The sequence below is a fragment of the Scyliorhinus torazame genome, chromosome 12 (genome assembly GCF_047496885.1).
Source record: "Scyliorhinus torazame isolate Kashiwa2021f chromosome 12, sScyTor2.1, whole genome shotgun sequence".
Lineage (NCBI taxonomy): Eukaryota > Metazoa > Chordata > Chondrichthyes > Carcharhiniformes > Scyliorhinidae > Scyliorhinus > Scyliorhinus torazame.
The window spans coordinates 157,186,252-157,211,108 of NC_092718.1; the positions used below are offsets into that span (position 1 = coordinate 157,186,252).

The 24,857-nt window shown below is 51.9% G+C and overlaps 1 protein-coding gene and 1 pseudogene across 4 annotated transcripts in view; one reads left to right on the top strand and one right to left on the bottom strand.

Moving 5' to 3' along the window:
- LOC140387110 (cytochrome P450 2D17-like) overlaps positions 1–24,857 on the top strand; it is a 294,894-nt pseudogene that overhangs the window by 45,484 nt on the left and 224,553 nt on the right.
- LOC140386683 (cytochrome P450 2D17-like) overlaps positions 17,507–24,857 on the bottom strand; it is a 209,935-nt gene continuing 202,584 nt past the window's right edge. For all 4 annotated transcript variants that reach the window (XM_072469236.1, XM_072469238.1, XM_072469237.1 and 1 more), the window contains one exon: positions 17,507–18,866. In XM_072469236.1, the coding sequence (XP_072325337.1) occupies positions 18,685–18,866 (182 nt within the window). In that variant the 3' untranslated portion in view covers positions 17,507–18,684. The remainder of the gene's footprint in view (positions 18,867–24,857) is intronic.

Consider the following 24,857-nt stretch of genomic DNA (forward strand, 5'->3'; position numbering starts at 1 on the left):
TGGGAGCCGAGGTCATGGGGGGAAGCCGAGGTCGGCCAGAGTTTGCTGACTTCTGGGAGCAACATGGGGGGTGCAATTACGCTAGTGAGGGATCTAGCGGGGGGGGGGGGGGGGGTGGGGGGGGGGGGTTAACTGGGTTGCTGCTGCTGGGGAGAAGGGGGAGCTGGTATGGGGTGGGGTGGTCGGGGCGGGAGGGCGCCGTTGGGGGGAGATACGGCTATGTGGGAACCGGGTGAGGAGCTGGATTGAAAAAGGAGATGACTAGTCGACAGGGGGGGCGGAAAGAGCCCCCCAACCCGGCTGATCACGTGGAATGTGAGAGGGCTGAACGGGCCGATAAAGAGGGCACGGGTACTCGCACACCTAAAGAAACTTAAGGCAGATGTGGTTATGCTGCAGGAGACGCATCTGAAACTGATAGACCAGGTCAGACTACGCAAAGGATGGGTGGGGCAGGTGTTTCATTCGGGGCTAGATGTAAAAAACAGGGGGGTGGCTATACTAGTTGGGAAGCGGGTAATGTTTGAGGCAAAGACCATAGTGGCGGATAGTGGGGGCAGATACGTGATGGTGAATGGCAAATTGCAAGGGGAGGCGGTGGTCTTAGTGAACGTATATGCCCCGAACTGGGATGATGCCAACTTTATGAGGCGCATGTTAGGACGTATCCCAGACCTAGAGGTGGGAAGTTGGTAATGGGTGGAGATTTTAATACGGTGCTGGACCCAGGGCTGGACAGATCGAGGTCCAGGACCGGAAGGAGGCCGGCTGCAGCTAGGGTGCTTAAGAACTTTATGGAGCAGATGGGAGGAGTAGACCCCTGGAGATTTAGTAGACCTAGGAGTAAGGAGTTTTCGTTTTTCTCCTATGTCCACAAAATTTATTCACGGATAGACTTTTTCGTTTTGGGAAGGGCACTGATCCCGAAGGTGACGGGGACGGAGTACACGGCTATAGCTATTTCGGATCACGCTCCACATTGGGTGGACCTGGAGATAGGGGAGGAAAAAAAACAGCGTCCACCCTGGAGAATGGACATGGGATTATTGGCAGATGAGGGGGTGTGTTTAAGGGTGAGGGGGTGTATTGAAAGGTACTTGGAACTCAATGATAATGGGGAGGTTCAGGTGGGAGTGGTCTGGGAGGCGCTGAAGGCAGTGGTTAGAGGGGAGCTGATATCTATTAGGGCACATAAAGGAAAGCAGGAGGGTAGGGAAAGGGAGCGGTTGTTGAAAGAACTTCTGAGGGTGGACAGACAATATGCGGAGGCACCGGAGGAGGGACTGTACAGGGAAAGGCAAAGGCTACATGTAGAATTTGACTTGTTGACTACGGGTAATGCAGAGGCACAATGGAGGAAGGCACAGGGTGTACAGTACGAATATGGGGAGAAGGCGAGCAGGTTGCTGGCCCACCAACTGAGGAAAAGGGGAGCAGCGAGGGAGATAGTGGGGGTGAGAGATGAGGAGGGAGAGATGGAGCGGGGAGCGGAGAGAGTGAATGGAGTGTTCAAGGCATTTTATGAAAGATTATATGAAGCTCAGCCCCCGGATGGGAAGGAGAGAATGATGTGCTTTCTGGATCAGCTGGAATTTCCTAAGGTGGAGGAGCAGGAGAGGGCGGGACTGGTAGCACAGATTGAGACGGAGGACGTAGCGAAAGGGATTGGGAGCATGCAGGCGGGGAAGGCCCCGGGACCAGACGGATTCCCAGTTGAATTCTATAGGAAATATATGGACTTGCTGGCCCCGCTACTGATGAGAACCTTTAATGAGGCGAGGGAAAGGGGGCAGCTGCCCCCGACTATGTCTGAGGCAACGATATCGCTCCTCCTAAAGAAGGAAAGGCCTATTTCCCTCCTGAATGTGGACGCTAAGATTGTGGCCAAGGTAATGGCAACGAGGATAGAGGATTGTGTCCCGGGGGTGGTTCATGAGGACCAAACTGGGTTTGTGAAGGGGAGACAGCTGAATACAAATATACGGAGGCTGCTAGGGGTAATGATGATGCCCCCACCAGAGGGGGAAGCAGAGATAGTGGTGGCGATGGATGCCGAGAAATTATTTGATAGAGTGGAGTGGGATTATTTGTGGGAGGTGCTGAGGAGATTTGGCTTTGGAGATGGGTATATCAGATGGGTACAATTGCTGTATAGGGCCCCGATGGTGAGCGTGGTCAGGAATGGACGGGGGTCTGATTATTTTCGGCTCAATAGAGGGATGAGGCAGGGATGTCCTCTGTCCCCGTTATTGTTTGCACTGGCGATTGAGCCCCTGGCCATAGCATTGAGGGGTTCCAGGAAGTGGAGGGGAGTACTCAGGGGAGGAGAAGAACACCGGGTATCTCTGTATGCGGATGATTTGTTGCTATATGTGGCGGACCCGGCGGAGGGGATGCCAGAGATAATGCGGATACTTGGGGAGTTTGGGGATTTTTCAGGGTATAAATTGAACTTGGGGAAAAGTGAGTTGTTTGTGGTACATCCAGGGGAGCAGAGCAGAGAAATAGAGGATTTACCATTGAGGAAGGTAACAAGGGACTTTCGGTACTTGGGGATCCAGTTAGCCAAGAATTGGGGTACATTACATAGGCTTAATTTAACGCGGTTGGTGGAACAGATGGAGGAGGACTTTAAGAGATGGGACATGGTGTCCCTGTCACTGGCAGGTAGGGTGCAGGCGGTTAAAATGGTGGTCCTCCCAAGATTCCTTTTTGTGTTTCAGTGCCTCCCGGTGGTGGTCACGAAGGCTTTTTTCAAAAGAATCGAGAAGAGTATTATGAGTTTTGTGTGGGCCGGGAAGACCCCGAGAGTGAGGAGAGGGTTTTTGCAGTGTAGTAGGGACAGGGGGGGCTGGCACTACCGAGCCTAAGTGAGTACTACTGGGCCGCCAATATTTCAATGGTGTGTAAGTGGATGGGAGAAGAGGAGGGAGCGGCGTGGAAGAGATTGGAGAGGGCGTCCTGCAGGGGGACTAGCCTACAAGCTATGGTGACGGCCCCATTGCCGTTCTCACCGAAGAAATACACCACAAGCCCGGTGGTGGTGGCTACATTGAAAATTTGGTGGCAGTGGAGACGGCATAGGGGAAAGACGGGAGCCTCGGTGCGGTCCCCGATAAGAAATAACCATAGGTTTGTTCCGGGGAGAATGGATGGGGGATTTGGAGCATGGCAAAGAGCAGGGGTAGCATAATTGAGAGATCTGTTCGTAGATGGGACGTTTGCAAGTCTGGGAGCGCTGACGGAAAAATATGGGTTGCCCCAAGGGAATGCATTTCGGTATATGCAACTGAGGGCTTTTGCGAGGCAACAGGTGAGGGAATTCCCGCAGCTCCCGGCGCAGGAGGTGCAGGATAGTGTGATCTCAGAGACATGGGTGGGGGATGGTAAGGTGTCGGACATATATAGGGAAATGAGGGACGAGGGGGAGATCATGGTAGATGAGCTGAAACGGAAATGGGAAGAAGAGCTGGGGGAGGAGATTGAGGAGGGGCTGTGGGCTGATGCCCTACGTAGGGTAAACTCATCGTCCTCGTGTGCCAGGCTAAGCCTGATACAATTTAAGGTGTTACACAGGGCGCATATGACTGGAGCACGGCTCAGTAAATTTTTTGGGGTCGAGGATGGGTGTGCGAGATGCTCGAGAAGCCCAGCGAATCACACCCACATGTTCTGGTCATGCCCGGCATGACAGGGGTTTTGGGTGGGGGTGGCAAAGGTGCTTTCGAAGGTGGTGGGGGTCCAGGTCGAACCAAGCTGGGGGTTAGCTATATTTGGGGTTGCAGAAGAGCCGGGAGTGCAGGAGGCGAGAGAGGCTGACGTTTTGGCCTTTGCGTCCCTAGTAGCCCGGCGCAGGATATTGTTAATGTGGAAGGAAGCCAAACCCCCGGGTGTGGAGACCTGGATAAACGACATGGCAGGGTTTATAAAGTTAGAACGGATTAAGTTTGCACTAAGGGGTTCGGCTCAAGGGTTCACCAGGCGTTGGCAACCGTTCGTCGACTACCTCACAGAAAGATAGAGGGAATTGGAAAGAAGAAGACAACAGCAGCAACCCAGAGGGGGGGGGGGGGGGGGGGGAGGGGGGGGGGGAGGAATCGGACGGACTCTCAGGGATGTTATTGTATATGTACAGGCACTTGTTTTAGGTAATGTACATTGGACTGTTGGATTGTATCTTTGGAGAGTATTTATTTTTGACAAGGCAGTTGCCATTTAGTTTGGTTTTTGTTTCTATTCATATATTATTTATTTATTTGTTTAAAACTGGCCACTGTTATTTATATTGCTTTATTGTTGTTTAAAAGAAACACTACGTACTGTTATGTTTGGCCAAAAAATCTTGAATAAAATATATTTTTTAAAAAAAAATTCTTTCAGCTGTCTGTAAACTAACAGACTATAATGCAATGCTATCACGTCAATGGGGTTGTGCTATTTAGTTGTTTCCAACAAGGATTTTTTTTTAAAATTAAAAAATAATACATTTAGAGTACCCAATTCATTTTTTCCAATTAAGGGGCAATTTAGTGTGGCCAATCCACCTAGCCTGCACGTCTTTGGGTTGTGGGGGCGAAACCCACGCAAACACAATGAGAATGCAAACTCCATCCAACAAGGATATTGAAACAAACTAAGATTTGAGATTGTCAAGTCAGATAAATTGTCACTCTTAGGTGCACAAGCCTGCAAGGAGCTATGCCTAACACAGTGCATTTATACTGCAACTTTGTCTTGTCCTGATCTACAAAAGGATATCCAAAGAGTCCTTGATCAATATCCAGATGTATTCAAAGGCATGGGCACTCTACCATTAAAGGACAATATTTTACTTTGATTGGATGCTAAACCTGTAGTACATCCACCAAGGAGAATTCTTGCTCCACTAAGAGAAAGGTTGAAATTGGACTTAGAAAGGCTACAACAACAAGGTATGATGTCAAGAGTCACTGAACCGACTGACTGGGTCAGTTCATAGAACATAGAACAGTACAGCACAGAACAGGCCCTTCGGCCCTCGATGTTGTGCCGAGCTTTTACTGAAACCAAGATCCCTGTCATTTTGGTGTGCTCCATGTGCCTATCCAATAACCGCTTCAAAGTTCCTAAAGTGTCCGACTCCACTATCACAGCAGGCAGTCCATTCCACACCCTAAACACTCTCTGAGTAAAGAACTTACCTCGGACATCCCTCTTATATCTCCCACCCTGAACCTTGTAGTTATGCCCCCTTGTAACAGCTACATCCACCCGAGGAAATAGTCTCTGAACGTCCATTCTATCTATCCCCCTCATAATCTTATAAACCTCTATTAAGTCGCCTCTCATCCTCTTCCGCTCTAAAGAGAAATGCCCTAGCTTCCTCAACCTTTCCTCATAAGACCTACCCTCCAAACCAGGCAGCATCCTGGTAAACCTCCTTTGCACCCTTTCCAATGCTTCCACATCCTTCCTATAGTGACGTGACCAGAACTGCACACAATATTCCAAATGTGGACTCACCAGGGTCATGTACAGTTGCAGCATAACCCCACGGCTCTTAAACTCAAGCCCCCTGTGAATGAACGCTAACACACTATAGGCCTTCTTCACGGCTCTATCCACTTGAGTGGCAACCTTCAGAGATCTGTGGACATGAACCCCAAGATCTCTCTATTCCTCCACATTCCTCAGAACCCTGCCATTGACCCTGTAATCCCCATTCAAATTTTTCCTACCAAAATGAATCACCTTGCACTTAGCAGTGTTGAACTCCATCTGCCATTTTTCGGCCCAGCTCTGCATCCTATCAATGTCTCTTTGCAGCCTACAACAGCCCTCCACCTCATCCACTGCTCCACCAATCTTGGTGTCATCAGCCAATTTACTGACTCACCCTACAGCCCCCTGCTCCAAGTCATTGATAAAAATCACAAATAGCAGAGGACCCAGCATTGATCCCTGTGGTACACCGCTGGTAACTGGTCTCCAGTCTGAAAATTTTCCATCCACCACCACCCTCTGCCTTCTATGTGATAGCCAGTTACTTATCCAATTGGCCAAATTTCCCTCTATCCCACACCTCCTTACTTTCTTCATGAGCCAATCATGGGGAACCTTATCAAATGCCTTATTAAAATCCATGTATATGACATCAAATGCTCTACCTTCATCTACACACTTAGTTACCTCCTCAAAGAATTCAATCAAATTTGTGAGGCAAGACTTAACCTTCACAAATCCGTGTTGACTATCCCAGATTAAGCTGCATCTTTCCAAATGGTCATAAATGCTATCCTTCAGGACCTTTTCCATTAACTTACCGACCACTAAAGTAAGACTAACTGGCCTATAATTACCAGGGTCATTCCTATTCCCTTTCTTGAACAGAGGAACAACATTCGCCACTCTGCAGTCCTCTGGCACTATCCCCGTAGACAGTGAGGACCCAAAGATCAAAACTAAAGGCTCTGCAATCTCATCCCTTGCCTCCCAAAGAATCCTAGGATATATCCCATCTGGCCCAGGGGACTTGTCGACACTAAGGTTTTTAAAAATTGCTAATACATCCTCCCTCAGAACATCTATCTCCTCCAGCCTACCCGACTGTATCTCACTCTCATCCTCAAAAACATGGCCCCTCGGTGAACACTGAAGAAAAGTATTCATTCGACGCCTCTTCTATCTCTTCTGACTCCATGCACAAGTTCCCACTACTGACCTTGACCGGCCCTAACTTCACCCCGGTCATTCTTTTATTTCTCACATAAGAGTAAAAAGCCTTGGTGTTTACCTTGATCCGACCCGCCAAGGACTTCATGTGCCCCCTCCCAGCTCTCCTAAGCCCTTTTTTCAGCTCATTCCTTGCTACCTTGTAACCCTCAAGCGACCCGACTGAACCTTGTTTTCTCATCCTTACACACTCTTCCTTTTTCCTCTTGACAAGACATTCAACCTAATTTTTCATAGAATTTACAGAGCAGAAGGAGGCCATTCAGCCCATCGAGTCTGCACTGGCTCTTGGAAAGAGCACCCGACCCAAGGTCAACACCGCCACCCTATCCCCATAACCCAGTTACCCCACCCAACACTAAGGGCAATTTTGGACACAAAGGGCAATTTATCATGGCCAATCCACCTAACCCGCACATCTTTGGACTGTGGGAGGAAACCGGAGCACCCGGAGGAAACCCACGCACACACGGGGAGGATGTGCAGACTCCGCACAGTCAGTGACCCAAGCCGGAATCGAACCTGGGACCCTGGAGCTGTGAAGCAATTGTGCTATCCACAAGGCTACCGTGCTGCCCCTTTTGTGAACCATGGTTCCCTCACACGGCCATTTTCTCCCTGCCTGACAGGGACATACATATCAAGGACACGCAGTATTTGTTCCTTGAACAAGCTCCACTTTTCATTTTCCCTGACAGTTTCTGTTCCCATCTTATGCTCCCTAATTCTTGACTAATTGCTTCATAATTACCCCTCCCCCAATTATAAACCTTGCCTGCTGTATGGCACTATCCCTCTCCATTGCAATAGTGAAAGACCCCGAATTGTGGTCACTATATCCAAAGTGCTCTCCCACAAACAAATCTAACACTTGGCCCGGTTCATTACCCAGTACCAAATCCAATGTGGCCCCACTCTTCTCGGCCTATCCACATATTGTGTCAGGAAATCCTCCTGCACACACTGTACAAAAACTGCCCCATCCGAACTGTTTGACCAATTTAGAGGTTCCAATCAATATTTGGAAAGTTAAAGTCACCCATGACAACTACCCTGAGACCGCCACACCTATCCATAATCTGTTTTGCAATTTCTTCCTCCACATCTCTATTACTATTTGGGGGTCTATAGAAAACTCCTAACAACATGACCGCTTCTTTCCTATTTCTAACTTCAGCGCTTATTTCCTCAGTAGGCAGATCCCCCTCGAAATGTCTTTCTGCAGCCATTAAACTATCCTTGATTAACAATGGTACTCCTCCACCTCTTTTACCACCTTCCTCACTGAAACATCTATACCCTGGAACGTCCAACAACCATTCCTATCCCTATTCTAACCATGTCTCCGTAATGGCCACAGCATCGTAGTTCCAAGTACCAATCCACGCTCCAAGTTCACCTACGTTATTCTGGATGCTCCTTGATTTGAAGTAGACACACTTCAACCCACCTTCCTCTCTGCCGGTACACTCCTGCGACCTTGATACCCTCCTCAGTACCTCACTACTCTCAACACTGGCTTCTTGACTACAGCATGTTTTCCCTGACAAATTAGTTTAAACCCCCCCGAAGAGCCGTAGCAAATTTCCCTCCCAGGATATTGGTGCCCGTCTGGTTCAGGTGCAAACCATCCTGTCTGTACAGGTCCCATCTTCCCCAGAATGTGCTCCAATTATCCACAGAACTGAAACCCTCCCCCCTACACCATCCCTTCAGCCACGTGTTTCTCTGCACTCTCTCCCTGTTCCTCAACTCGCTAGCACGTGGCACTGGCAACAAACCAGAGATGACAACATGGTTTGTCCTGGTTCTCAGCTTCCACCCTCGTTCCCTAAATTCCTGTTTGAAATCCCCGTCGCTTCTCTTACCTATTTAGTTGGTACCGATGTGTACCACGACTTGTGACTATTCTCCCTCCCCCTTTAGGATTCTGAAAACACGGTCCGAGACGTCCCGGACCCTTGCACCCGGGAGGCAACATGCCATCCGTGAGTCTCTTTCGTTGCCACAGAACCGTCTATCTGTCTCTCTAACTATCGAGTCCCCAATAACTATTGCTCTCCTGCTCTCCCCCCTGCCCTTCTGAGCCACAGGGGCAGACTTAGTGCTGGAAATCCGGTCACCGTGGCTTACCACTGGTAGGATGTCCCCCTCAACAGTATCCAAAGCAGTATACTTGTTACTGAGGGGAACGACCACAGGGGATCCCTGTACTGACTGCTTCCTCCCAGCCCCTCTCACCGTCACCCATCTATCTTCATTCTTTGGAGTAACTACATCCCTGAAGCTACTATCTATGACCACCTCTGCCTCCCGAATGATCAGAAATTCATCCAGCTCCAGTTCCCTCACGAGGTTTCTGAGGAGCTGGAGATGGGTGCACTTCCCACAGGTGAAATCAGCAGGGACACTGACGGCATCCCTCACCTCAAACATTCTGCAGGAGGAACATTGCACTGTCTTCCCTGCCATCCCCCATAGATAACCTGCAGATAAATCAAGAAAGGAAAGATAGAGCTCACCTGATATTCACTCATCCCCTTAGGTTAGAGGAGGTGGAAGGGTGGGGGATACTACAAGTGTAGTGTCTCGGGTTTAGCAACCACCCAACTTAAATACAGGTAAAAATAAAACACTTAAGCTGATTCCCAAGCGCCCTCTCTCTCTCCCGCTCCCGGAAATGAAGGCCGCTGGAACCTGGGGATAAGTTTAAGCACCTACCTGATTAAAGTTCGATGGTTTGTGTGAAGAAACTGTCAGGATCTCAATGAGAACATCACGAGGGAACACTATCCCATCCCGAAGCGAGAGGAAATCACAAGCGAAATGGTGAATGCTCGCATCTTTACCAAGTTAGAAGCATCGCAAGGTTTCTGGCAAATTCAATTGGAAGGCTCGAGCAGAAAGCTCTGCACCTTTAATACCCCGTTTGGCAGATTTTGCTATAACAGGATGCCTTTCGAAATTATCTCTGCGTCTGAAATATTCCACCGCATTATGGAACAGGTGATTGAGGGAATAGACGGTGTTCGTGTCCACGTAGATGGCATTATATGGTCATCAACACCAGAAGAACATGTCTCAAGACTGAGGCAAGTCTTTCAACGCATACAGCAGTATGGCCTCAAGTTGAATCAAACCAAATGTAGTTTTGGGGCTTCTACACTCTAAGTTCCTCGGAGAACAAATTTCAGAAAAAGGGGCGGGATTCTCCGAAAACTGGCGCGACGTCCGGGACCCGGCGCCATAAATGGCGCGGATCTCTCCGGCGTCGGGCCCCCCCAAACAACGCAAATTCTCCAGCCCCAAATGGGCTAGCAGCAGCTTGACGCCATTCGCGATGGCGTCACCCGACGTGGACGGTGACGCCGTGCGGCGTCATTGATGCCGCATGGCGTGGCGGCTCAAAAGACGCGCCCCCCCACTCCGGAATACCCGACAAGATGGGCGCCTGCCGCACAGCCCAGAGGTTCCAGGAACGCGACATCGAGGTGCTCCTGGACGCAGTGCAGGAGAAGAGGGAGTCCCTGTACCCCGGACACGGCCGCAGGGTCGCCGCACGCCTCAGCCGGCGTCTGTGGAGGGAGGTGGCAGAGGCCGTCAGCGTTGTGGCCCTGACACCACGGACAGGCACCCAGTGCCACAAGAACGTGAACGACCTCGTCAGGGCAGCCAGGGTGAGTCCCAACCCCTCCCTGCCCGATGTACGGCACACCCCCAGGTGAAACCAACCCTCACCCTAACCCCTGCACCATACACGCAACCAATGGCGTGCATTCATATACATGTCTAACACTGTTGCCTTTTACCCCTACCACACACCCGCCCCCCACAGGAGAAGTGCGCACAGAACAATTGGGAGCATGAGAGGACTGGAGGGGGCCCAGCTGATGAGAGGCCACTCTCCGTACATGAGGAAAGGGCCCTGGAACTGGCTGGCGGACCTGAGGACCGAGAGGTTGCCGATGCAGAGGTCGGGGGCCCACCAGCAAGTGAGCCACCGACAGCCCGTCCCCATATCCCCTCTCCCCCATATCCCCTCTCCCCCATATCGCCCATATCCCCCCATATCCCCCCTCCCCCATATCCCCCCTCCCCCATATCCCCCATCATTTCCCCATATCCCCCTCCCCATATCCCCCCTCCCCATATCCCCCAGAACACCCCTACCCAGGACAGCCCTACCCAGGACACCTCTACCCAGGAGACCCCTCCCCACGACACCACTACGCAGGACACCTCTACCCAGGACACCCCTACCCAGAACACCCCTACCCAGAACACCCCTACCCAGAACACCCCTACCCAGAACACCCCTACCCACGACACCACTACCCACGACACCCCTACCCAGGACACCCCTACCCAGGACACCCCTACCCGGGACACCCCTACCCAGGAGACCCCCAACCCAGAACACCCCTACCCAGAACACCCCTACCCAGGACACCTCTACCCAGGAGACCCCTACCCAAAACACCCCTACCCAGAACACCCCTACCCAGGAGACCCCTACCCAGGAGACCCCTACCCAGGAGACCCCTACCCAGGAAACCGAAATACAGGACAGTGACACAGAGTGGATGGGTGGAGATGAACTGCCACCCCAAAGTACCATGGACTCAGAGTGGGACGAAGAGCTCGACACAACGCCACTGCTGTCTCCAACACCCTCCACCATCGCAGAGACACTCACCTCGGTTGGGCACTTTAGTGATTACACTCACTGATGCGCACAACACAGCCGTACAGGTACAGCAGGTGGAGGTACGAGCAGCAGAAGGGCCAGGAGGTCGAAGGGCATCCTGGCGCAAGCGAACATCTGCCGCCCAGATGGATCTGGACTTACCACACCCACCCATAGCCCCGATGCAACCACCGGACCTGGGACGAGCGAAGAGGGTGACGGCCGGCTTGCAGCGGCTGCAGTCGCAGGTGGAGGAGTGCACCCGCGTCCAGGTGCTGGGAGTGGTGCCGGTCATGTGTGCCATCCAGTCCGACACCGCACGGGTGGCATCCGCGGTGGAGGCAATGGGTGCGACGGTGTCTGACATGGGGAGCAGTATGCGAGGCCTGGGGCTTTCCGTGCAGGCGGCGTCTGTGGCCCAGGACATGGCTGTCCTCTCACAGGAGGCCATGAGCCAGCGGCAGATGGCAGAGGCGCTCAACGCCATGGCCCAGTCTCAACAGGCAATGGCCCAATCCCTGCAGGCCATGGCCCAGTCTCAGCAGGCCATCGCTGAGGGCATCGGCACCATTGCCCATGTGCTAGCCAGTGTCGCACAGTCACAGACAGGGATGGCCAACTCCCTGAGCTCCATGGCTGCAAACCTGCAGACCCTTGTCGATTCTAGCACAGGCCTCCAGGACTGGCAGCGCCAGGTGTCGGACGGGCGTCGGATGGCCGGACCGTTCACACCTCTGACCCATGTCGAGGCCTGGGGGCGATTGGGCACCCCGAGGGAGGAGGAGTTGCTGGCGCCCGTCTCTGGTCCCCCTGTAGGGGAGGTCCAGGAACACTGCAGCACCTCGGACTCCCTCCCCCACTTCCGTCCCAGGTGCATCGGGTGGGCAATGGGCAGGACAGGCTGGCAGCTCGCCATCCCAGTCGCCCAGGCCACAGCCTGGCCCATCTAGGCCAGGACGCCCCAGGAAACGGCCGCCAAAGGGATCCCGAGTCAGTGGGCAGGAATCACAGGAGTCCACCTCCAGTTCTGCTGTACCGTCTGGGGAACCACCTAGGCGTAGTCAAAGGGTCCGCAAAGCCAGACAATTAGACACTGAGTAAGTTGGCACGGGTGCAGGGCACAGACGAGTTTTTGGGGCTAGGGCACGTGTATGCACTGTTTGTTATGAAAATCACTTTAACACCTACAGAAGCTGCCATTGTGCTCTGTTCAAAGCGTGCGGGGATGTCATGTACATTGAGTGCCAGTGTGTGTGTGAGGGGTGGTCTTACGTCGGCCTCAGATGAGTCTGCCCCCTTCCCCCTGGGCCGCCCTCACTATCCCCCCGGGCAGAGGACGGGACCGTGCGCTGCAGTGTCACAGCCGCATGCAGGGATGGTCCGGGTGGATGGTGGCACTGTGGCCATGTGTCAGACATCGTCCAATGATGTGGAACCAGGAGCTCATCGCAGAGCGGGTTGTCATCATCCTCCCTGGCCTGCAATAGACAGGCTTCCACCGGCGCCCGTGAGAGCCCGGCTGTCGTGCCGCAGGTGGATCTGCAATGGAGAGGTGGTGTGCATGTGGGTGGGGTGGGTGTGGTTGAGGGGGGGTGAGGGTGCTGGGTGGGTGGCTGGGTGGGGGGGGGGGTTGAGGGTGTTCAGGTGATGCCATGGTGTGTGGTATGTGGCCATACTCGCCGATTCCCACGCCCCCTAGTCAGTGAAGCAGGCGGCTATCAGCCTGTCCCGTGCCCGCTGGCCCAGCCGGTAACGGTGGACAGCCACCCGCCCGTGTCTAGCCCGCCTGCCCTGACCATTGCCCCCATCCCCCTCATCTGGGGAGGACTGCGCCTCTTCCTGCTGCTCCTCCACTCCGCCCTCCTCTGCCTGCGGAACATCGCCCCTCTGCTGGGCTATGTTGTGCAGGACGCAGCACACCACAATGATGTGGCCGACCCTATCTGACGGATACTGGAGGGCTCCCCCAGAGAGGTCCAGGCACCTGAAACGCATTTTGAGCACGCCAAAGCACCTCTCTATCACACCCCTTGTTGCTGCATGGGCATCATTGTAGCTGTTCTCCATGTCATTCTGTGGCCTCCGTATAGGCGTCATCAGCCACGACCGCAACAGGTAACCCCTGTCGCCCAGCAACCAGCCCCTCAGCCGGGGGGGTGGCGTCCCTCGTACATGCCGGGGATGTAAGACCGCGACAACACGTATGAGTCATGTACACTTCCTGGGTACCGGGCGCAGACGTGCAGGATAATCATGCGGTGATCGCAGACCACCTGGATGTTCATGGAATTGGTCCCCTTCCTATTGGTGAACACGGCCCTGTTATCTGCAGCTAGCTGCACAGCGACGTGCATTCCATCGATCGCGCCCTGGACCATGGGAAACCCAGCCACGGCAGAGAAGCCCACGGCCCGGGCATCCTGGCTGGCCCGGTCCACAGAGAAGCAGATGTAGCGGTGCGCCATGGCATATAGGGCGTCTGTCACTGCCTGGATGCACCGGTGCACCGATGTCTGCGAGATCTCGGACAGGTCCCCACCTGGCGCCTGGAATGACCCCGTGGCATAAAAGTTCAGGGCCACTGTAACCTTGACGGTCACGGGGAGAGGGTGTCCCCCCCCAGTGCCACGCAGTGCCAGAAGGTGGGTGTGTGCCACGGTTTCCCGGCTCACCCGGAGTCTCCTCCTGCATTCCTGGTCCGTGAGGTTCTGGTATGACAGCCGGGGCCGGTACACACGGGGCCTGCTTGGGTGCCTCCGTTGCCGTGGCGCCGTGATGTCCTCCTCCCACTCTTCGTGTTCCTCCTCCACTAAGTGCTCCCCCTGCTCCTCCTCCTCGTCCTGTCGGGCGGGTGTCCCTCCAGCCTGGGCGGCTGCCGCCTGCCCCTCTGCGGCATGCTCCTCTGCGGCAGCCTGCCGCTCTCTGGCACGCTCTTCCTCCTCCTCCTCCTCCAGGGCAACATGGAGAATAGCGGCTGTCGCCACAGCGGCCAACATCGCTGGCTGATCAGAAAACATGATGGCCTGCAAGGGGGGGGGGGAAACGACAACATGTTATCATTGCCCTTAGCCCCCCCCCTCCCCCTAGCCAGGTGGCATGGGCTGCATGGGCGCGACTGTTGGAGGATGGCACATGGCCAGGCGGACAAACCCCCTTGCCGTCGCACCCCCCGTCCCCGGCACTCACCCCCCCGTCCCTGGCACTCACCCCCCTGTACCCGGCACTCACCCCTCTGTACCCGGCACTCATCCCCCCATCCCCGGCACTCATGCCCCCGTCCCCGGCACTCACCCCCACCTCCCCGGCACACACACCCCCGTACCCGGCACTCACCCCCCCTGTACCCGGCACTCATCCCCCCGTACCCGGCACTCATCCCCCCGTACCCGGCACTCATCCCCCCCGTCCCCGGCACTCATCCCCCCGTCCCCGGCACTCATCCCCCCGTCCCCGGCACTCATCCCCCTCGCCCCTGCGATTCTCCGAGTCGGGCGGCGCAATTGATGCCCCATCGACTTTTCACCCTTGGGAGAAAGCGGCGGGTGGCGGGGGCGTGTTTTACGCCGCCCCCCAGCGATTCTACGACCCGGTGGGGGATCGGAGAATCCCGCCCAAGGTGTGTGACCTCACACTGACAAAATCGCAGCCATTCAAGGAATGAAAGTCCCTGAGGCCAAAAAGCAGTTCTTTGTCTTTGTTTGCTTGGCGTTGCCAACTTCCTAGGCAAATGTATCCCTAATTTTGTCCAACCGAACAACATCTCTGAGAAACCTGTTTAAGAAATTGACCTTGTTTGAATGGACGAAGGATCATCAACAAGATTGGCTTGACTTGAAATCACAACTCACCACTGCACCGATTTTAGCCGATCCAAGTAGGGAGACAAATATTTTGACTGATGCAAGTCAGGACAGAATTGGAACAGTGTTGTTGTAGAAAGACGACAGGTCGTCTTGGGTTCCTGTCGCATATGCATCGAGAGCGGTGACACCAACAGAATGTCGCTACGCTCAAATCTAAAAAGAATGTTTGGGTCTACTATCCGGAATATTAAAATTCCATGACTACGTCTATGGACTACCCACTTTCACTGTGGAGACCGACCACTGACCATTGGTGCATATTATTCAAAAGGATCTCAACGACATGACTCGATGACTCCAAAGAATTCTAATGAATCTCCGCAGATACGATTTCGACCTCATCTACACACCTGGAAAAGATTTGATAATAGCAGATGCTTTATCACGCTCCATCACTTTGCAAAGTGAACCACTGGAATTCATTCAACATACTGAATGTACAGATGTGTGCAGACAACATTCCAGCATTGGGTGAAAAATGAGACTAAAAAAGGGTGCATTGCTACAACGTGTCATTCACCACATCAATAATGGGTGGCTGAAAGAGCAATGTCCCCAATTTCGTAATGTTCAAGCAGATTTGACGGTGATAAATGGTCTCCTGAGACTCGACAGGATAGTCATTCCACTGCGTCTCAGGCCCATGATACTAAGTCAGATTCATGAGGGACACCTCTGGATTGAAAAATGTAAGAGACGGGCAAGACGAGCTCTGCTGGACAGGCATAAACTGGGACATCACTGACATGGTTTTGGGATGTGAGACGTGTCAAAAGTTCCAGCCTACGCAGTGCAAGGAGACGTTACAGCAAAGAGTTGGAAACCTCTCCTTGGGCCAAAGCAGGCATTGACCAATTTCATTCCAATGGTCGTGACTACGTGCTCATTATCGACTATTACTCGAACTATCCAGAGGTATTGAAGCTACCTATCTGACCTCAAGTCTATGATAAAAGCGAGCAAAGAAACCTTTTCCCAACATTGAATACCAACCAGTGTCATGACAGACAATGGACCGTGTTTCGATAGCAATGATTGGGCAGAGTTTGCAAGACTCTACAATTTTAAACACATAACATCTAGTCCACATTACCCACAGTCGAACGGGAAACTAGAACAAGGAGTACATATTGTTGAACAACTGATTAATAAAGCTCCTGATTCTGCGTCAGACATCCATCTTGCGCTGCTCCATTATCAACAGGTCTGTAACCAGCACAGATGATAATGAATAGAGATCTGAGAACAACGTTACCTGCGTTGTAGTTTCGAAATCCTGGTCATCTCCCAGTGCTACAAAAAATGCAACAGCTACCTGATGTCAAAGATTATATTATGACTTGATGCTACCAATCTGGACTCATTATCTCCAGATGACACCGTTAGGATCAACATCCCTGTTGGAGGATGGTCTGCTCCTGCCAAAATCATCAGACAAGCAGCAACAAGATCATACATAATCAAAACTATTGAAGATAACATCCTACGTAGAAATCACAGACAACTCAAGAAGATTCAACCACAGAAAACTTTTCCAGATCTACAACTCAACTAAACTATCTTTCAAGATACGCCAACCAACAATCAAAGTACCACTGACATGCAAAGAACTGTCAAGAAATTAGAATCACCACCTCGTCCACTGAGAAGATCTACGAGAAGAAGAAAGGAACCTAATAGACTGAACTTGTAAATACTTCACAGTCAATTTGTGTATTCGCCACTCATTTTGCTCTGTACAAAGTGATACATATGTTTTTTTGGTATACTTATTGTTCTCCATTTTTCCTTTGTTAAAACAAGTAAGAAATGTTTTTTAAAAAAAGGGGGATGTAATGATATGTATACGTGCATATAACGAAAGGGTTAATTATAACATTGAGCTGTAACACTACCAATAGAGGGCACCAGTGGGATCCACTCAGTATCAGCTCCTCGAGGATCTTGGTCTCTTTCAACCCAGGAGTGTTTAGTAAGCAGTAATGTATGATATAGCTCTCAGTATAGTTAGTATTTATAGTTGTGAATTAGTTAATACATCAATATTTTATTACTTGATTTCCAGAAATAGTTCTGTAGAGTGTCGAACTCCGATATAATCAATCGTTACTTGAATACATCAGTTTGCTTAAGTTGAAGACTTGTGATTTCTTCAGGATCACACCATCAGACCATCTGCATCAACAGTAACTAGTAACTATACACATTACTAGACCCAGTAATATAACAACTTGCAGACTGCAACTCTGGTAAGAAGATGTTTTTTATTTTCAAGCTTGATCAGTATACAACGGCAAGAGGTTTGAGGGTGCCTCAAAATCTCTGAATTTACAGAGTTTAGGTGCAGTACTTATACATTTTCGAAGTTATTAGTCCACCCCAATTTGGCTGGGATCCAACTGCATCATTTAACCAATAACATTTATTTTTCTGCCAGTGTGATCACTTCACGATTTTCTAATGCCTTGTTCATGGTTCACAGATGATTTCCAAACCTTTCTTATCTGTCTGTCCTTGATACACTGTATACCATAGATTATCATAGATTTTACAGTGCAGAAGGAGGCCATTCGGCCCATCGAGTCTGCACCGGCTCTTGGAAAGAGCACCCTACCCAAGGTCAACACCTCCACCCTATCCCCATAACCCAGTAACTCCACCCAACACTAAGGGCAATTTTGGACACTAAGGGCAATTTTATCATGGCCAATCCACCTAACCTGCACATCTTTGGACTGTGGGAGGAAACCGGAGCACCCGGAGGAAACCCACGCACACACGAGGAGGATGTGCAGACTCCGCACAGACAGTGACCCAAGCCGGAATAGAACCTGGGACCCTGGAGCTGTGAAGCAATTGTGCTATCCACAATGCTACCGTGCTGCCCAAAGTATACATTCTAGTCTATCTGGCTCTAACTGGTTCTATTGTCTACACTAAGGCTGCTTCGCTGATAAGAATTCCTGCTTGCCTGGCTGTTTTCAGTGTTTCTGTGTGTGTGTGCATTCTGTATTTTCTGATCACCCTCAATAATGTGGTCAAGTATCCCATTGTGCCTTGCATACCTTTTACAAGTGACTATGTATATTTCAATTTTATTCTGACTTAAAAATGCATTTCCACGTAATTATAGAGGATTCACGTGCTGCAATTTAGGCTATGATTATATTTCTATGATTGCTGTATAGTTTAATTTCGTAATTAAAGCTGTTCTCGCTAAACTACTCTATATTATATTAGTCTATTCTTTAATGCTTTTCCAGCTGTCAGTTTTCCCCAATAGATCAAAGCTTTTCCTAACTCCCTACACCATCTGTTAAAATTTCACACGTAAGAGAACAGTAAAACAATTGGTCAGTGGATTAGTTTCAAATTTAAGAGGGTATATCTCTCCTCACTGCTCCTGAACATCCCCCATACACCTTATCTGAGTTTAGCACACAGTTGATAAGGAAGTGGGGTCAGGGTAATTCCAAATTTGGCTTCTTTGTAGCTTGGTCTTGGTTTGTTTTCCGGGAGGTGGAATGTGAAGCGTTGGAGCATGCACGTGAAGAGCAGGAAGAGTTCGGCCCTTGCCAGCTGTTCCCCCGGACACACACGACGACCTGCCGGGTGAAGAATGAGAGTAGTTAGAGACGGCAGGAGAGAGGCCGCAGGGTCGCTCTGGGGTCACACTGATTGTACAGCAACTGGATTAATTACCAAAGGCTGGATTCTCCAATTTTGAGACTTAAGTGCTGAAGCCGTCGTGTAAACTGTGGTCTTTTACACCAGGAAAACTGACGTCAAAAGGCCACCGATTCTCTGTTTTGCTGGGGGCTAGCAGGGAGCCTCGTAGAGCTCGCAGCTCTAGTTGCTGATAAGGCCCCAGCACTTCTGGTTCAGAGGCAGTGCGTGCGCATGGCGAAAGCATGCAGCAACTGCGCCGTGCTCCATGGCGGACTCAGCCCGCGGACCTTCATCGCCAAAGTAGTGCCCCCGATTGGCCGCTTGCGTGCCCCGGACAGCCCGTCCACATTGATCCCAGCTCCAAATGAAGCCCCCCCCGCCCTCCCCCGACTATGGTGGTCCCGGACTGAGTCTGCAGCCGCCACGCTAGGATCCCGGATGTTGTGAGCACACGTAAGCCACATCATTGGGAATTCAGCCGGTCGGCAACAGAGCATCGCGGGGCAGTGGCCTGCAGCGCTGGATACTCAGCAACTTAATTTGTTTCTAACTTTCTGGCCTTACTAGCCCTAATGCTACATTTACCTGGATCCCCAGACAGTACATCAGAGGTGGAGGCGGCCTGCTGCGATACCTGGGTCCCCGTTGGTGGCCATCTCCTGGGCAGGTCAAGCCTGGATTGGCCTGGCTACTGCTTGAGTGTCCCAGATGGCGTGATGCCACCCTGTTCTGCCCACTGCCGACTAGATACGCCAGGGACAGGAGGCGGGCTGGTGTCCGAGATGCTGTGGTGTTCCGGCACCACCCCTGCGGGAGTCACCGGTACAGGCCCCATCACCTCCTCCTTCCTTGGAGTGCCCGATGGCCCCGGGATGTGATCAGAGATATCCTGAGGCCGCCCTGCCACCTGGTGCTGCCTGTCCTGTAGGCCCGCTCTAGTCTCAACCAAGGTCTGCATGCTCACGGCCATGGAGTACAGGGAGTGGACCATCGCCGTCTGGGACTGCGTCACATCACCCATTGACTGTGCCATCACCTTCTGGGTCAGTGCTGTGGTGTTCTTTGTGATTCTTGTCCTCAGGATGAATGTTGTAGTGTTCACAACGACCACAAAAGTTATGTTCATAAACAAAGCTAACATTTATTTACACAACTTAAATTAAGCTCAACCACTGACTCCTAAAGTAAACAATAATCTAATCTACAATCTCTACTCAACTATACTAGTCTCAACACTCTAGTCTAATACTGTGCTGAACTCTATCACTGCTCTCTCTAGCTCTCCTCTCCAGCTCTCTCCCAGAGATCTGTGAGCCACTGCTTTATATACTTCTGTAACTAGCTCCATCTAGTGGTCATCTAAATCATTACATTAACCCTTTGTTAACTGTACATTTCCTGTAATGTCAGATGTGTCACATCAGCCAGTGACAATGTCATCTCCTTCTGGACGGGGTCTCCTCCCTCTGTGTCTGTACCACTCAGCCAGTGCCTGGGTAATGCTGCCGATGTTCTCAGCCATGGCCTGCTGTGATTGTACCATGCTCAGAAGCGGCGCTGCGATGTTCAGGTGGCTCTGGCTCATGGCTGCCTGTGAGGTGGCAACCCTGTCCTGGGCCTCAGAAAGCGTTTGCACAGAATGCTGATCCATAGGCACAACCCTCGCCTCCACCGCGGATGCTACCCGTGCGGTGTTGGCTTGGGTGGCATGCACAGTCGGCACCACCTCCTGCTCCTGCACACGGTTGCACTCCTCCAATTGCGCCTAGCTCTGTGACTGCATCTCCACAATCGATGGGACTGTCCATTTCAGAAGCCCAAAACCCGTCTGGACGGCAGTTATTCCCCGGAGTCGGCCCGCTCTCCAACCATCTATCCCCTCGGGTATTCCAATCTCCACCTGATGTACCGGATCAACTGTGTGGTGCTGACCCAGGAGCCTCTTCACAAAGGTGTCCAACCGAGATGAGTGTCTCTGGGATGGTGGAGGGTATTGGAGACAACTGTGATGGGAAATCGTGTCATCCTTGGACTCACACTCCAGGGTGTCTTGGGTCCCAGTTCCACCGCTGGCGTCCGTGCTGTTGTCCTCATTGCTGCTCGGCACCCGGGGCTTCGGCTTTGGCACTGGCTGTGGGCGGGACACCAGAAGGACCCGCCCCATCACCATCAGCTCCTGTAATACAGCAGACACTATGCATAATTAGTCTGCTGGCCATGGGGTGGTAGGTGTCATGTGAGAGTACCTTCAAGACATGGATGTTTAAGCAATGTACCTTTAAGAAAACAGTGATGTCAGAGAGTGGGTGGAGCTGGGCTTTAGGTCAGCCATTTTGCAGTTTAGATTTGCAGTTTGAAAAGAGCTTGGGAGTGTCTGTGTTTGCAGTGAGCTGGATCCATGAAAGACTATCTCTGGATCATTTGGGTGATTTAAACTCATAATAGTAAAGCCTTTAACCTGATGTGATTCTGTTTAAAGGTGTTAAGTCTCTTGGAAGTTTGAAGGAACATTTTAAGGAATTATTTACTGTTGCAATATTTTCTGAGTTATCTTTGAAGTAAGGGGTGTTAAGAGATCCAGTGTTATTTAAGCTGTTAAGTTGAGTTCATGGAATAAACATTGTTTTGTGTTTAAAAACCCATGTGTCCATAATTGTAATCCCACTCCTAGGGAACAAGCCATGTGCTGGGAAAAGCAACAAATACATTAAAGGGAGAGGTGGGTTGAACTCCATGATACATTTTGGGGTTCTGAAAAAGCCTCACCCATAACATAGGTGTGAGAGCAGTGAGGGTGGGGGTGGGGGTGGTTCACGGGTGGGTGGTTGACACATGTGTCACAGGGAACAGCAACTAAGCGGGTTCTCACTTGCTCGCCCATGGCCAACCTCCATCTTGGCGACCTCCCTTTCCTCCGGGCTGCCGACCATGTCCAGGGCCTTCTGCTCTGCCATGGTGAGCGTCCGCAGGTCCTACGGTCCTCTACCAGTTTTCTCCCGCTCCCGGTGATTATAGGTGGCATTCTCCAGGGGAGGGGGAACAGAAAATGCACAGTGTTAGACAGTCCAGCGCAGGCAGCCCAGGGTGTGGGTAGCTGGTGGCTTAAGTGGCCATGGCAGCCGGCCATGATGGACGGTCTGGGTGCCGGCATGTGGTGCAGGGTGGGGGCTCGGCTGCCCTCTGGGTGGGGGCGGGAGTCGGGTACCAGGCTGTGGAATGGGGGTTAGTGCAAGGGGCACAGTGCTGCCTACTCACCCTGGCTGCCCGAAGGTGGTCGTGCAGTTTTTTCCAGCACTGCTGACCAATCCGGACAGTGTTGTCCACGGCGCTCACAACCTCTGCTATCCTCACCCAGGCATGGCGAATGGCGGTGCGGTGGGTGGCAGGGTCAACTGCCCCTCGTCCACCGTGTGCCAGAAGGTTTCCAGCTAGGCGTCGGTGAAGCGTGGTGCCGTGCGTCTTGCTGCTGGGACGGTGTGTGTGGGGAGTGGAGGATGTATATGTGGCTCCAGCTTGTCAGCCATCTGCGTATCAATTGCAAATTCAGTGAATCCCACACCGTTTCTCATTGGAATCGATTGTGTTCCATGTGGTGCCGGTGCTAGGCCCTCAATAGTCGCTGAATCGGACTAGGTGCGGTGCCAGTTTTGCTGTCGTGGAACTCAATGAATCCTGCACTGGCATCAACATTTAGTCTCAGAACTGGAAAATCCAGCCGCTTATTTTAACCTGTGTCCCCTAGTCCTAGGGCTGGATTCTCTGATTTTGAGGCGATGTCCGGAGGAAGTGTCTAGTTTTACAATGAAAAAGTTGGCGCCGATGTTCCGCAAAGTGGGGGGCAGCAACGGCACCGGGTAAAACCCCCGGCATTCCCGACATAAACAGCCGGAGAATTGCCGAGTCCACCTGAAGTGGTCACGCCGTACAACATGGACCCGGCTGGCCAAAGTGTCCCCCTGGACCCCCCTTCCACAAGGAACCAGCCCCCTCCCCCAGTCCCCGCAGCCCCCACCAGTCCCCACAGCCCCCACCAGTCCCCGCAGCCTCCTCGAAGCTCACCCTTCCAGCAGCAGGGCTCCTCCCCCCCATCCTGTATGTGGTGGCGTTGGACACAGTCCGCAGCCGCCACGCCGGGTTTACGAAAACTCAGATCACACGCAACCTGCGCGGCCGGGAACTCAGCCCATTGGGCGGGGAGCATCGGGGAGGGCCTCAAAGCGATGACGCTGTCCCAAAGGCGTGTGGCGCGCTCTTAGATGACGCCACTTTGGAGGAGGCGGAGCAGCCGAAAAACGGCACCGGCCCCGATTCTCCGCCCGATGGCCGGTAATGATTTTGGCAAAAAAGAAAAATGCTGGAATTTATGGGACACTTGGAACATCTCAATGCAACCAAGCAGCGTGATCATAGATTTGTGAAAGGGAAATCCTGTCTGGACTCTCTGCAGTCCCGGGCCGAAATTGCGTTTGGCGCGGGGGCGGAGAATCAAAGTTCTCGGCCGTATCGGACCCGCGCCGCTCCACTGATTCTTCGGGCCCTCCCATCGATACTCTGCTCCCGACTGGCCGAGTTCCTAACGGCATGGAACTAATGTGGTATGGCCGGTCGGGACTCTCGTGCGGCGGCTGAGGACTTAGTCCGCGGCTGCCCTGGTGGGGGCGGGGGGATCGAGCACTGGGGGGGGGGGGGGGGGGGGGGGGGGGGGCTTATGGGCAGTCGCGGCAGCGATCGGGCCGGTCTGATACAGCGCCTCGGCCGATCGGGGGGGCCTAGTTTTTTTGGTGTTGGTCCGAGTCCACCTTGGTGCTCAGCGTGGCCGCTGGAGGTCGCCGCCGTGTGCCTGTGTGAACTCGGAACCGGAAGTGCAGATGCCCGTATCTGCAGCCAAAGCTGCGTGAAGCTCCCCCAGTCCCTGCCAGCCCCCAGACGTAAGTGAATCGCCTTTTACTTTTTGCAGGAAACTGAGGAGTGCAACACCAGCGTTTTTACACCGGAGTGGGGACACAGCCCCATTTTGGGAGACTCCAGCCCCATGTTTGGAGTTCTTTGAGGCAGTAACATGGATAAAGGGAAATCTGTGGATGTGCTTTTCAACTGCTTTTAGAGTTAAGCAATTGTTATCTTTTTTTTTATCAACGGAGAATCCCGCTCCAAGTCTCTCCCACAAGGGGAAAAATCCTTTCAGCATCCACACTGTCAAGTCCCCTCAGGATCTTACAGGTTTCAATAAAGTCACCTAACTACTCCAAACTGCAGTGGATACAGGTCCAACCTTTCCAACCTTTCCCCAGAAGGACTTCCCCCATCCCAATGTCCAGTGGTATGAATCTTCTCTGAGATGTTTCTAACACATTTATACCCTTCCTTAAATAAGGAGACCAAAACTATGTACTGCACTCTAGATGTGCTCTTACTAATACCCTACACAACTGTAGCAAAATAATCCTACTTTTATATTTCACGTCTCTTGCGTTAAATGATGACATTCAATTTGTCTTGCTGACCACTTGCGTTACCCAGATACTAACTTTTCCTGATCATGTACCAGAACATCCAGATCCCTGTGTACCACAAGAGTTCTGCAGTCTCTCTCCATTTGAAGAATATCCTGCTTTTTTCTTCTTTCCGCCAAAATGGACAAGTCCCGTTTTTACACATTATATTCCCTCTGTCAAATATTTTCCCCCTCACTTTACCTAATTCTGCCCTTTACCTTTGCAGAACTCCCTTACATCAGCAAATGTAGCAACCATATATTTGATCCCTTCATCCAAGTAATTGATATAAATTGTAAACAGTTGAAGCCCCAGCACAGATCCCACTTGCAAAGCCGGCACTCCACTTGTCACATCTTGCCAACCAGTAAATGACTCATTCATGCCAACTCTTAGTTTCTTGTTAGATCCTCTGTCCATGTGAACATGTTG